Consider the following 15,128-nt stretch of genomic DNA (forward strand, 5'->3'; position numbering starts at 1 on the left):
CAAGAAATACATACCATGTTTGTCCTATATCAAGAAATACATACCATGTTTGTCCTATATCAAGAAATACATACCACGTTTGTCCTATATCAAGAAATACATACCACGTTTGTCCTATATCAAGAAATACATACCACGTTTGTCCTATATCAAGTAATACATACCACGTTTGGCTTGGCATGATGCTGGAAATGCAAGTGATTCCACCAATGTGGTGATGCACCCTAAAAAAATGAATATACAATATAATTCTTTACTACAGTTATCCCTATCATTAGTGTAGGTGCTTATTGAAATGATATAAAGTGGCCCATTAAAAACCTCCATTCTGATCAGGCCTACAATTTGTACAATATGTATCCACACAACCTGAAAGTGTTTCCAACCCAATTTGACTAATTTCTAATTTTCCTATATAGTTTCAGTGGAGAAGTCTTTTAAAACAATACTGCTCAATTAAACCTTCAACTGCCCTAAGAATGCTTCCAACCAAATACAGTTGAAAACAATCTCATAATTCTAGAACATAGAGAAACTATTTAAAGCGTTATTTGTCTTGACCCTTAGACCCCTGAGGGGTCAGCCCTCTATTTGTACAATTTTTAATCCACACAACCTAAGGATGCTTCCTTAAATTTGGTAAAAAAAACAATGAGCAGATCAGAAGAAGTTGATGACGGATGGACAGACCAACAGTGGTATAAGCTCACTTTGGCGCTTCAGGCCTTACATGCTCCCCGAAAAAAGCCAGTCTCTTTTCTTTTACAAATCAGATTCTTTAATACAAAGAAAAACTTCCTACAATTGGTTGAATTCTGTCGAGTGGTTGTTGAGAACTTTGATTGTTAACACCTTATAATCTTCTCTATTTGTTGGTCCAGTAAAAGTTATTTCTTTTGTAAATATACTTGAACAAAAAGTGTGTAGTTGTCTTTGAGAAAGATGGGAGGATATGAATTTCATCCCCTACTTGTTGCTCTTTAATATTCTGACTACCTGTATAATGATATTTTGTCCCTTACCTGTTACTCTATAATATTCTGACTATCTGTATAATGATATTTTGTCCCTTACTTGTTGCTCTATAATATTCTGTCTACCTGTATAATGATATTTTGTCACTTACCTATTGCCCTATAATATTCTGACTATCTCTATAATGATATTTTGTCCCTTACCTGTTGCCCTATAATATTCTGACTACAATGTACCTGTATAATGTTATTTTGTCCCTTACCTATTGCCCTATAATATTCTGACTATCTGTATAATGATATTTTGTCCCTTACCTGTTGCCCTATAATATTCTGACTATCTGTATAATGATATTTTGTCCCTTACTTGTTGCTCTATAATATTCTGACTATATGTATAATGATATTTTGTCCCTTACCTGTTGCCCTATAATATTCTGACTACCTGTATAATGATATTTTGTCCCTTACTTGTTGCTCTATAATATTCTGACTATATGTATAATGATATTTTGTCCCTTACCTGTTGCCCTATAATATTCTGACTATCTGTATAATGATATTTTGTCCCTTACTTGTTGCTCTATAATATTCTGACTATATGTATAATGATATTTTGTCCCTTACCTGTTGCCCTATAATATTCTGACTACCTGTATAATGATATTTTGTCCCTTACTTGTTGCTCTATAATATTCTGACTATATGTATAATGATATTTTGTCCCTTACCTGTTGCCCTATAATATTCTGACTACCTGTATAATGATATTTTGTCCCTTACTTGTTGCTCTATAATATTCTGACTATATGTATAATGATATTTTGTCCCTTACCTGTTGCCCTATAATATTCTGACTACCTGTATAATGATATTTTGTCCCTTACTTGTTGCTCTATAATATTCTGACTACCTGTATAATGATATTTTGTCCCTTACTTGTTGCTCTATAATATTCTGACTATATGTATAATGATATTTTGTCCCTTACCTGTTGCCCTATAATATTCTGACTATCTCTATAATGATATTTTGTCCCTTACTTGTTGCTCTATAATATTCTGACTATATGTATAATGATATTTTGTGACCTTACCTGTTGCACTATAATATTCTGACTACCTGTATAATGATATTTTGTCCCTTACTTGTTGCTCTATAATATTCTAACTACTTGTTTAAGATATAGGTTAAGTGATATTTTTTATTTATTTTTTATAATAAAATAACCATGTTCCTGTATATAGTACTGACCTTGACCATGCCCATGAGGAAATACTGAACAATATGATCTAGAGTGGAATTCTTTAGTACTGAGAGGTGGCCAAAGTCATGTTGTATCCATCCAGTCTGTGCCTGAAATAGCCAGGTAAAGGAAAAGGTGAGAAGAGAACAAGACATAGAAGTTAACATTAAGTTTCACATGAAATTTTCATGTATAACGTGTTATTCAGTGAAAGCAACAATTTTGTAATTTGTGTAACCTTATTTTAATTTTATTATTTGGATCACTATCATCTACGTAATCCCATCCCCCCCCCTCCACACACAAACACACACACACATGTCTGAAAGTAAGAGGCTCAATGGGCCTGTGTCAATCACTTGTTATCCCCTCCACACACAAACACACACACACATGTCTGAAAGCAAGAGGCTCAATGGGCCTGTGTCAATCACTTGTTATCAACCAGACATCTGTGACTTTCAAAGAGGTCAAGGTCAAGTTTATTTACATTATTTCTAAGTATCATTAATCTACACATTACCAATCTCTCCAACTTAACACTTTACATTATTAAGCTACAGTCCAAACATCATGGCCCAAGGTCTTTTGGTTATTTTGAACTTGTTTTAATTTTTTAACAAATTTGACTACGTGACCTTGAAAATGATCATGGTCATTCAATGGAAAAGATATTATAGTCCTAATTCCTACCAGCATGCTAACAGTTAAAATATCATCACCCTAGGCCTGTTGATTATTTAGAAGAAGTCATTTAAAATAATAAGAAGCCCATAAGCCTTAATCACCTGTGTTACCTATGTTGAATTTATTGTTGTGTGACGTGACAAAGATGACACGTAAACCATATAAACTAGAGTTATACTACAGTAAAGTCCAGCTTCCATCCTGGAAGCAAATGTGCATTCTTCTCTTTATACTCAGCAATTGTATATGTGGTTATATGGTGGGGATCTCAACCATTTCCAAGCAATAAACTTTTTTTGGCCCCACCCCTTAGCCCGAGGGGTCAGCCCCACCGTTTGTACAATTTTGAATCCCAGCCTCCCATGAATGCTTCCGACCAAATATGATCGATATCCATGGCATAGTTCTACAGAAGAAGTTGTTTGTAGCAATATAGCCAAATCGCCCCCCTTTTGCCCCGCCCCTCAGCCCCCTGGGGAGTCAGCTCCATCATTTGTACAATTTTGAATTCCCACCACCTAGGGATGCTTCCAGTCAAATATGGTATATATCCACTTCTTAGTGTCAGAGAAGAAGTCGCTTAAAGCAATATAGCCAAATTGACCCCTTTTTGCCCCGCCCCTCAGCCCCCTGGGGGGTCAGCCCCATCATTTGAACAATTTTGAATCCCCACCACCTAGGGATGCTTCTAGTCAAATATGGTTGATATCCATGGCATAGTTCTACAGGAAAATTGTTTGTAGCAATATAGCCAAATTGCCCCCTTTTTGCCCCGCCCCTCAGCCCCCTGGGGGGTCAGCCCCATCATTTGAACAATTTTGAATCCCCACCACCTAGGGATGCTTCTAGTCAAATATGGTTGATATCCATGGCATAGTTCTACAGGAAAATTGTTTGTAGCAATATAGCCAAATTGCCCCCTTTTTGCCCCGCCCCTCAGCCCCCTGGGGGGTCAGCCCCATCATTTGTACAATTTTGAATTCCCACCACCTAGGGATGCTTCCAGTCAAATATGGTTGATATCCACTTCTTAGTGTCAGAGAAGAAGTCGCTTAAAGCAATATAGCCAAATTGACCCCTTTTTGCCCCGCCTCTCAGCCCCCTGGGGGGTCAGCTCCATCATTTGTACAATTTTGAATCCCTGACACCTAGGGATGCTTCCAATTAAATATGGTTGACATCGACTTCTTATTTCCAGAGAAGAAGTCGCTTAAAGCAATATAGCCAAATTGACTCCTTTTGGCCCCGCCCCTCAGCCCCCTGGGGGGTCAGCCCAACCATTTGTACAATTTTGAATCCCCACCACCTAGGGATGCTTCCAGTCAAATATGGTTGATATCCATGGCATAGTTCTACAGAAGAAGTCGTTTGTAGCAATATAGCCAAATTGCCCCCTTTTTGCCCCGCCCCTCAGCCCCCTGGGGGGTCAGCCCCATCATTTGTACAATTTTGAATCCCCACCACCTAGGGATGCTTCCAGTCAAATATGGTTGATATCCATGGCATAGTTCTACAGAAGAAGTCGTTTGTAGCAATATAGCCAAATTGCCCCCTTTTTGCCCCGCCCCTCAGCCCCCTGGGGGGTCAGCCCCATCATTTGTACAATTTTGAATCCCCACCACCTAGGGATGCTTCCAGTCAAATATGGTTGATATCCATGGCATAGTTCTACAGAAGAAGTCGTTTGTAGCAATATAGCCAAATTGCCCCCTTTTTGCCCCGCCCCTCAGCCCCCTGGGGGGTCAGCCCCATCATTTGTACAATTTTGAATCCCCACCACCTAGGGATGCTTCCAGTCAAATATGGTTGATATCCATGGCATAGTTCTACAGAAGAAGTCGTTTGTAGCAATATAGCCAAATTGCCCCCTTTTTGCCCCGCCCCTCAGCCCCCTGGGGGGTCAGCCCCATCATTTGTACAATTTTGAATCCCCACCACCTAGGGATGCTTCCAGTCAAATATGGTTGATATCCATGGCATAGTTCTACAGAAGAAGTCGTTTGTAGCAATATAGCCAAATTGCCCCCTTTTTGCCCCGCCCCTCAGCCCCCTGGGGGGTCAGCCCCATCATTTGTACAATTTTGAATCCCCACCACCTAGGGATGCTTCCAGTCAAATATGGTTGATATCCATGGCATAGTTCTACAGAAGAAGTCGTTTGTAGCAATATAGCCAAATTGCCCCCTTTTTGCCCCGCCCCTCAGCCCCCTGGGGGGTCAGCCCCATCATTTGTACAATTTTGAATCCCCACCACCTAGGGATGCTTCCAGTCAAATATGGTTGATATCCATGGCATAGTTCTACAGAAGAAGTCGTTTGTAGCAATATAGCCAAATTGCCCCCTTTTTGCCCCGCCCCTCAGCCCCCTGGGGGGTCAGCCCCATCATTTGTACAATTTTGAATCCCCACCACCTAGGGATGCTTCCAGTCAAATATGGTTGATATCCATGGCATAGTTCTACAGAAGAAGTCGTTTGTAGCAATATAGCCAAATTGCCCCCTTTTTGCCCCGCCCCTCAGCCCCCTGGGGGGTCAGCCCCATCATTTGAACAATTTTGAATCCCCACCACCTAGGGATACTTCCAGTCAAATATGGTTGATATCCACTTCTTAGTTCCAGAGAAGAAGTCGCTTAAAGCAATATAGCCAAATTGACCCCTTTTGGCCCCGCCCCTCAGCCCTCTTGAGGGTCATGATCAGCCCCACCATTTGTACAATTTTGAATCCCCACCACCTAGGGATGCTTCCAGTAAAATTTAGTTGAATTCCAATCAGTGGTTAAGAAGAAGAAGTCGTTTAAAGAAATTGTTGACGGACGGACGGACGGACGGGCCGCGGACGGATGGACGACGGACGCCAAGGTATGGCATAAGCTCACCTTGGTCCTTCGGACCAGGTGAGCTAATAACCAAATAACCCTTTTTGGCCCCGCCCCTCAGTCCCCTGGGAGTTCAGCCCCACCATTTGTACAATTTTGAATCCCTGCATCCCATGAATGCTTTTGATTAAATATGATTGATATTCAGTGCATAGTTCTACAGAAGAAGTCGTTTGTAGAAATATAGCCAATTACCCCTTTTTGGCTGCCCCCTTAGCCCCCTGGGGGGTCAGCCCAACCATTTGTACAATTTTGAATCTCCACCACCTAGGGATGCTTTCAGTTAAATATGGTTGATATCCATCTCTTAGTTCCAGAGAAGAAGTCGCTTAAAGCAATATAGCCAAATTGCCCCCTTTTTTGCCCAGCCCCTCAGCCCCCTGGGGGGTCAGCCCCACCATCTGTACAATTTTGAATCCCCACCACCTAGGGATGCTTCCAGTCAAATTGAGTGAAATTCCAATCAGTGGTTAAGGAGAAGAAGTCGTTTAAAGAAATTGTTGATGGACGGACGACGGACGGACAATGGACGCCACGGTATGGCATAAGCTCACCTTGGTCCTTCGGACCCGGTGAGCTAAAAAATTATTACAAACATTACGAACATGCATAGAGCAAGCTTCTCTCTCAAGACACCAACGATCTTTAAAACTCCCCGACAATAAGTGCCACTTCATTCCTTGCAGCCTTAAAAACATCACAAAGCTGGTTAAACACCATCATACAATCTTCATTAGTTCTATGTAGGTTTAGTATTCTTCTCTTCTTCATTCTGTTGGACTAAGTCATGCCATAAAAACTCATGTGGTAACTTTTCCTCTAACTCTGCTGTGTTTTAATATTGTCCTTTCAAAGTTAAGTTATTGTTTGACCTAGGAAATAGACCATGGGAGAATTCTTGTTTCTGGCAGTAATTTCTTTCTTCTGGTCAGGTAGCTTGAACGCAACACTTGCAGTGTACAGGAAGAACCTACTTATGATATCTAAGAAAGATCTGTAATTTACTTTCAGAGAAACAGTGATAACAGCCAAATGAAAAATGTCTGCTTGATGATCAAGCTGAAAATAAAACATGAACAAGGGGATCTACATAAAGGAGTTAGAAGAAGATCTGTCTGGTACTTCCAGAGAAACAGCAATATCTTGAAGCCCTGTAAAATGCCAAGATGTCTGGCCGCCTGGCAACTCCCAACTCTTCTGAACATTCTCAGAATCAAAGAACCCATGGCACTGGCGGATTGGCAGCATCAAAATGTGTGTGCTCTTTTTCTACAGGCTTTATCTTGAATGAGCTGACTTCACAATCATATGGAATAAAAAATAAAAAAACTGAGCCTATCTCACTCCTGTTGTAAAAGCAACACTGTTTTTTATAATATTCTACCTTATGACTGTACATGTAACACTAGAGTCCTAATAGTCCTGCATCACTCACCTTATATTAATCTCACATTGGTAACCTTAAAATCGGACTAAAATAAAGCTATTGGCAAAAAATCAGTATCTATATGACTCTAAGACATTCAAACGATTTTAACACACTTGATCCCTGTGACCTTGAAAGTCTAATATGCTCAATACTAGGAGATTCCTGGTCATATCGGGAGACACAACATGTATTCCCCCGTGACCTTGAATACAAGTAAAGGTCATGTCAGCACACAACCAGACATGATGATGTTTTGTGGAGATATTTACCTGTACTGTGGCCGCACACATTAGGGAAACAAGGTAGGGCACCCAACCAGTGCCAAAGTAGGCCATCACCAGGTAGGCCAAGGCATCAAGCACTAGGACATGGGCTATGACCATCAGGAAGAATATGTAACTTGGCTTGAAGAGTCCCTGTCAACATTCAAAAATAAAGAGCTGCCTAAAATATCTCAAAGAAATCAGCGGAAGACATTCTATGTTTAATTGTACCCACTCAGGGTTTCCCCAATTATAACCATGACTAATGGAAAGCATCCCCTTTTTAATACAAATTCATGTTCATTTTTCAATACCTGTAGTATGTGATCATATTCAATTATCAATTCTATGTTTATAATTAAACCAGATTTTATAACAAGTGGAAACAAGTTGTTGTTTTTTTAACCCAGTAGCACTGACAGTGTTATGCTCGTGTATCTACTTAATAATATCATATACAGTAAACCAATGACTTACTGACAGCCTCCTATATACAACGTCCAGTAATACCACTGGTGCTTACCCTGGGCCTGTATACCAGCCAATACAATAAGTAATACCACTGGTGCTTACCCTGTATACCAGTCAATACAGTAAGTAATAGGACTGGTGCTTACCCTGGGCCTGTATACCAGCCAATACAATAAGTAATACGACTGGTGATTACCCTGTATACCAGTCAATACAGTAAGTAATACGACTGGTGCTTACCCTGTATACCAGCCAATACAATAAGTAATATGACTGGTGCTTACCCTGGGCCTGTATACCAGCCAATACAATAAGTAATACCACTGGTGCTTACCCTGTATACCAGTCAATAGAGTAAGTAATAGGACTGGTGCTTACCCTGGGCCTGTATACCAGTCAATACAGTAAGTAATAGGACTGGTGCTTACCCTGTATACCAGCCAATACAATAAGTCATACCACTGGTGCTTACCCTGTATACCAGCAAATACAATAAGTAATATGACTGGTGCTTACCCTGTATACCAGGCAATACAGTAAAAAATATGACTGGTGCTTACCCTGGGCCTGTATACAAGTCAATACAATAAGTAATACCACTGGTGCTTACCCTGTATACCAGTCAATAGAGTAAGTAATAGGACTGGTGCTTACCCTGGGACTGTATACCAGTCAATACAGTAAGTAATAGGCCTGGTGCTTACCCTGTATACCAGCCAATACAATAAGTACTACCACTGGTGCTTACCCTGTATACCAGCCAATACAATAAGTAATATGATGGTGCTTACCCTGTATACCAGTCAATACAGTAAAAATTATGACTGGTGCTTACCCTCGGCCTGTATACCAGCCAATACAATAAGTAATGCCACTGGTGCTTACCCTGGGCCTGTATACCAGTCAATAAATAAGTAATGCCACTGATGCTTACCCTGTTAACCAGTCAATACAGTAAGTAATAGGACTGGTGCTTACCCTGGGCCTGTATACCAGCCAATACAATAAGTAATGCCACTGATGCTTACTCTGGGCATGTATACCAGTCAATACAATAAGTAATACCACTGGCGCTTACCCTGTATACCAGTCAATAGATTAAGTAATAGGACTGGTGCTTACCCTGGGCCTGTATACCAGTCAATACAGTAAGTAATAGGACTGGTGCTTACCCTTGGCCTGTATACCAGTCAATAAATAAGTAATGCCACTGATGCTTACCCTGTATACCAGTCAATACAGTAAGTAATAGGACTGATGCTTACCCTGTATCCCAGCCAATACAATAAGTAATGCCACTGATGCTTACTCTGGGCATGTATACCAGTCAATACAGTAAAAAATATGACTGGTGCTTACCCTGTATACCAGTCAATACAGTAAGTAATAGGCCTGATGCTTACCCTGTATACCAGCCAATACAATAAGTAATACAACTAGTGCTTACCCTGGGCCTTTATCCCAGCCAATACAATAAGTAATACCACTGGTCCTTACCATGTATACGTGCCAATACAATAAGTAATATGACTGCTGTTTACCCTGTATACCAGTCAATACAGTAAGTAATAGGACTGGTCCTTACCCTGGGCTTGTATTCCAGCCAATACAATAAGTAATACGACTGGTGCTTACCCTGTATCCCAGCCAATACAATAAGTAATGCCACTGATGCTTACCTTGTATACCAGCCAATACAATAAGTAATGTATAACAGCCAATACAATAAGTAATACAACTGGTGATTACCCTGTATACCAGTCAATACAGTAAGTAATAAGACTGGTGCTTACCCTGGGCCTATATACCAGCCAATACAATAAGTAATACGACTGGTGCTTACCCTGGGCCTATATACCAGCCAATACAATAAGTAATACGACTGGTGATTACCCTGTATACCAGCCAATACAGTAAGTAATACGACTGGTGCTTACCCTGGGCCTATATACCAGCCAATACAATAAGTAATACCACTGGTGCTTACCATGTATACGTGCCAATACAATAAGTAATATGACTGCTGCTTACCCTGTATACCAGTCAATACAGTAAAAAATATGACTGGTGCTTACCCTGGGCCTGTATACCAGCTAATACAATAAGTAATACCACTGGTGCTTACCCTGTATACCAGTCAAGAGAGTAAGTAATAGGACTGGTGCTTACCCTGGGCCTGTATACCAGTCAATACAGTAAATAATAGGACTGGTGCTTACCCGGTATACCAGCCAATACAATAATTAATGCCACTGGTGCTTACCCTGGGCCTGTATACCAGTCAATACAATAATGTATGCCACTGGTGCTTACCCTGTATACCAGCCAATACAATAAGTAATGCCACTGATGCTTACTCTGGGCATGTATATCAGTCAATACAGTAGAAAATATGACTGGTGCTTACCATGGGCCTGTATACCAGCCAATACAATAAGTAATATGACTAGTGCTTCCCCTGTATACCAGTCAATACAGTAAGTAATACGACTGGTGCTTCCCCTGTATACCAGCCAATACAATAAGTAATGTCACTGGTGCTTACCCTGGGCCTGTATACCAGCTAATACAATAAGTAATACCACTGGTGCTTACCCTGGGCCTGTATACCAGCCAATTCAATAAGTAATATGACTGGTGCTTACCCTGTATACCAGTCAATACAATAAGTAATATGACTAGTGCTTACCCTGTATACCAGTCAATACAGTAAGTAATACGACTGGTGCTTACCCTGTATACCAGCCAATACAATAAGTAATATGACTAGTGCTTCCCCTGTATACCAGTCAATATAATAAGTAATATGACTGGTGCTTCCCTTGTATACCAGCCAATACAATAAGTAATACGACTGGTGCTTACCCTGTATACCATCCAATACTTATATTTATCAATGGTACAGTATCACTGGGGTTACGTAGGTGCATAAATAAGTAATGCCACTGATGCTTACTCTGGGCATGTATACCAGTCAATACAGTAAGTAATACGACTGGTGCTTACTCTGTATACCATCCAACACTTATATTTATCAATGGTACAGTATCACTGGGATTACGTAGGTGCTAGAGTACCTGCGTATGTAGGGGTAAGGCGTGGAGTCTAACGTACACGGTGAATTACGTGTTGCACGTGAATTACCTGGGGGAGGGGGTTGTCATATACAGGGTGTATAGGGGGTAGTGTCATTCGAGCTGTTGCAGCCAGACAGTGCGCTTGTGGTATTAAACCCCCCCCCCCCCCCGGTCAACTTGGTAGCGAGCAATAGAGAGTTAATTTGCTTTGATGTTACTTGCCATTTGGTGTATGTTTTCAGGTTTATAGGCTTTGGCATATTACAGAGCTGCTAGGACAGATCCTTGGGATTGGGGCTTGGAGCTAGAGGAACAGTCGCTCAGGAACAGCCGTGCACCGTCGCGTGTTGTTGCCGTGTTTTTGTAGTTACCACAATAAAAGCGCTAGCTGCAGTGAGCTATTTCCTATATTACAGTATTGAGTTGTAATTGATAAATGATTTATGTTCGTTTGAACTGGTGAATTAGAACATAAAATAAGTAATATGACTGGTGCTTACCCTGTATACCAGGTGGTTCAAGTTTTGGCTGAATCAAGAAATACTAACCATATTCAGTGTACAGTATTATATTCTGTTAATAGGTCTGACTGACATCTCTGATATTCAGTGTACAGTATTATATTCTGTTAAGTGATCTGTCTGATATTCAGTGTACAGTATTATATTCTGTTAAGTGATCTGATTGACATGTCTGATAATCAGTGTACAGTATTATATTCTGTTAAGTGATCTGTCTGACATGTCTGATATTCAGTGTACAGTATTATATTCGTTAAGTGATCTGTCTGAGGGGTGCCTATTACAATAATATGGTAAAACTGTTTTCAATCTCAATCTTTTGCTGATTCTGTACTAATCCCACTTTTTTGTCTTGGTTATGAAATATCAGAATTTTTCAATGTTTTTAAGTTTTTTTCAATGTCTTGACTTAAATTTTGACTGCGTCTTATGATTCTATCTGCTCTTATTCAGTTTAATTCATGTTTGAACATAAAGATTTGGTTTCATGAAATACAGCTTCTGGATTTCATTGCATCATGTTAATAGCTTACCTGGGTGACTATCATCTTTTTAATGGTTCATGTATGTTACAAACAGGAAACATTACAAACATAATGATAGTGTTAACATGTTACAAACAGGAAACATTACAAACATAATGATAGTGTTAACATGTTACAAACAGGAAACATTACAAACATAATGATAGTGTTAACATGTTACAAACAGGAAACATTACAAACATAATGATAGTGTTAACATGTTACAAACAGGAAACATTACAAACATAATGATAGTGTTAACATGTTACAAACAGGAAACATTACAAACATAATGATAGTGTTAACATGTTACAAACAGGAAACATTACAAACATAATGATAGTGTTAACATGTTACAAACAGGAAACATTACAAACATAATGATAGTGTTAACATGTTACAAACAGGAAACATTACAAACATAATGATAGTGTTAACATGTTACAAACAGGAAACATTACAAACATAATGATAGTGTTAACATGTTACAAACAGGAAACATTACAAACATAATGATAGTGTTAACATGTTACAAACAGGAAACATTACAAACATAATGATAGTGTTAACATGTTACAAACAGGAAACATTACAAACATAATGATAGTGTTAACATGTTACAAACAGGAAACATTACAAACATAATGATAGTGTTAACATGTTACAAACAGGAAACATTACAAACATAATGATAGTGTTAACATGTTACAAACAGGAAACATTACAAACATAATGATAGTGTTAACATGTTACAAACAGGAAACATTACAAACATAATGATAGTGTTAACATGTTACAAACAGGAAACATTACAAACATAATGATAGTGTTAACATGTTACAAACAGGAAACATTACAAACATAATGATAGTGTTAACATGTTACAAACAGGAAACATTACAAACATAATGATAGTGTTAACATGTTACAAACAGGAAACATTACAAACATAATGATAGTGTTAACATGTTACACACGGAAAACATTGAAAAAGTAAGTAGATTTCACATTCTTATTTCAGTGTTTCCATATGTAACATGGGAACATTATCATATGATTAAATGTTTCCTGTTTGTAACATGTGAAACCTACCTTCTTTTCTGCCGTCTGCCGTAACACCTGGAAGTCCTCATCCAGACTACATTTCTGATGGTCCTCCAAGGGTCCTACATGAATTGGGCTGAGGAACTTCTTGACTGTAGTAAGATCATTGTGAAATGCCCTAAAGGCCTCCTGGAAATACAGAAGTTAACAAGTCATCAAGATACAGATGGTATGAACAAATCATGAATGTGTTTAATCAAAAGTTATAACAAAACATGTCATCTCTAAATCCCAGATATGCCATACCTTGATTGCGACTAGTATCTCAGTGCCTAGTATCTCAGTGCCTAGTATCTCAGCACCCCAATGTGCTGTTTGATTGCGCCTAGTATCTCAGCACCCCAATGTGCTGTTTGATTGTGCCTAGTATCTCAGTGCCTAGTATCTCAGCATCCAAATGTGCTGTTTGATTGCACCTAGTATCTCAACACCCCAATGTGCTGTTTGATTGCGCCTAGTAGCTCAGTGCCTAGTATCTCAGTACCTAGTATCTCAGCACCCCAATGTGCTGTTTGATTGCGCCTAGTATCTCAGCATCCCAATGTGCTGTTTGATTGCGCCTAGTATCTCAGTACCCCAATGTGCTGTTTGATTGCGCCTAGTATCTCAATGCCCTAATGTGGAGTTTGATTGCGCCTAGTATCTCAGCACCCCAATGTGGTGTTTGATTTGTGCCGAAGTATCACAGCGCCCCAATGTGCTGTTTGATTGCGCCTAGTATCTCAATGCCCTAATGTGGTGTTTGATTGCGCCTAGTATCTCAGCACCCCAATGTGGTGTTTGATTTGTGCCTAAGTATCACAGCGCCCCAATGTGCTGTTTGATTGCGCCTAGTATCTCAGTGCCTAGTATCTCAGCACCCCTATGTGCTGTTTGATTGCGCCTAGTATCTCAATGCCCTACTGTGGTGTTTGATTGCGCCTAGTATCTCAGCACCCCAATGTGGCGTTTGATTGCGCCTAGTATCTCAGCATCCCAATGTGGTGTTTGATTTGTGCCTAAGTATCACAGAGCCCCAATATGCTGTTTGATTGCGCCTAGTATCTCAGTACCTAGTATCTCAGCACCCCAATGTGGTGTTTGATTGCGCCTAGTATCTCAGCACCCTAATGTGATGTTTGATTGCGCCTAGTATCTCAGCACCCTAATGTGGTGTTTGATTGCGCCTAGTATCTCAGCACCCCAATGTGCTGTTTGATTGCGCCTAGTATCTCAGCACCCTAATGTGGTGTTTGATTGCGCCTAGTATCTCAGTACCCTAATGTGGTGTTTGATTTGTGCCTAGTATCTCAGCACCTAGTATCTCAGCACCCCAATATGGTGTTTGATTTGCGCCTAAAATCTCAGCACCCCAATGTGGTGTTTGATTGCACCTAGTATCTCAGCAACCCGATGTGGTGTTTGATTGTGTCTAGTATCTCAGTTTGATTTGCGCCTATTATCTCAGCACCCCAATGTGGTGTTTGATTGCCCCTTATATCTCAGGGCCAAAAAGGGTCAAATTGACTAAAGTTTCAAAAATCTTCTTCTCAAGACCCAGATAAGGTAGAATCAAATACTCTTCATATATGGAAGGGTCTTAATGTGCTTTACCAAAATTGTGAATTTCTTGACATTGGGGTCTCACGTTTCCCCCTGGTGAGGGGTAAACTTTACTATAGTTTATATAGGGAAATCACATTTTGGACCAACATTTGTTTAATTTCCATTGAAAGTAATTCAATTTGGGTTAGCATTATCAGTATTAGGTAGCAATTTGATAGTATGCACATATGAGCCCTGACTGACCCCCAGGGGCTGATGGGTGGGGCAAAAAAGGGTCGAATTGACTGAAATTTCAAAAATCTTCTCCTCAAGACCCACATATGGTAGAACCAAATGCTCTTCATAGATGGAAGGGTCTTAAGGTGCTTTACCAAAATTGTGAATTTCATGACCCTGGGGTCTCACGTTT

The 15,128-nt window shown here is 39.9% G+C and overlaps 1 protein-coding gene across 1 annotated transcript in view; it reads right to left on the reverse strand.

The window, feature by feature from the left end:
* The window catches only part of LOC110461670 (fatty acid desaturase 2-like), a 79,406-nt gene that overhangs the window by 58,550 nt on the left and 5,728 nt on the right, over positions 1-15,128 (reverse strand). The window contains exons 3-6 of the mRNA XM_021515242.1: positions 13,163-13,303; positions 7,484-7,630; positions 2,229-2,330; positions 165-224 (exon numbers count right to left, since the gene is read on the reverse strand). Of these exons, the coding sequence (XP_021370917.1) occupies positions 165-224; positions 2,229-2,330; positions 7,484-7,630; positions 13,163-13,303 (450 nt within the window). The remainder of the gene's footprint in view (positions 1-164; positions 225-2,228; positions 2,331-7,483; positions 7,631-13,162; positions 13,304-15,128) is intronic.

The sequence above is a fragment of the Mizuhopecten yessoensis genome, unplaced genomic scaffold, assembly GCF_002113885.1.
Source record: "Mizuhopecten yessoensis strain PY_sf001 unplaced genomic scaffold, ASM211388v2 scaffold10649, whole genome shotgun sequence".
Classification (NCBI taxonomy): Eukaryota; Metazoa; Mollusca; class Bivalvia; order Pectinida; family Pectinidae; genus Mizuhopecten; species Mizuhopecten yessoensis.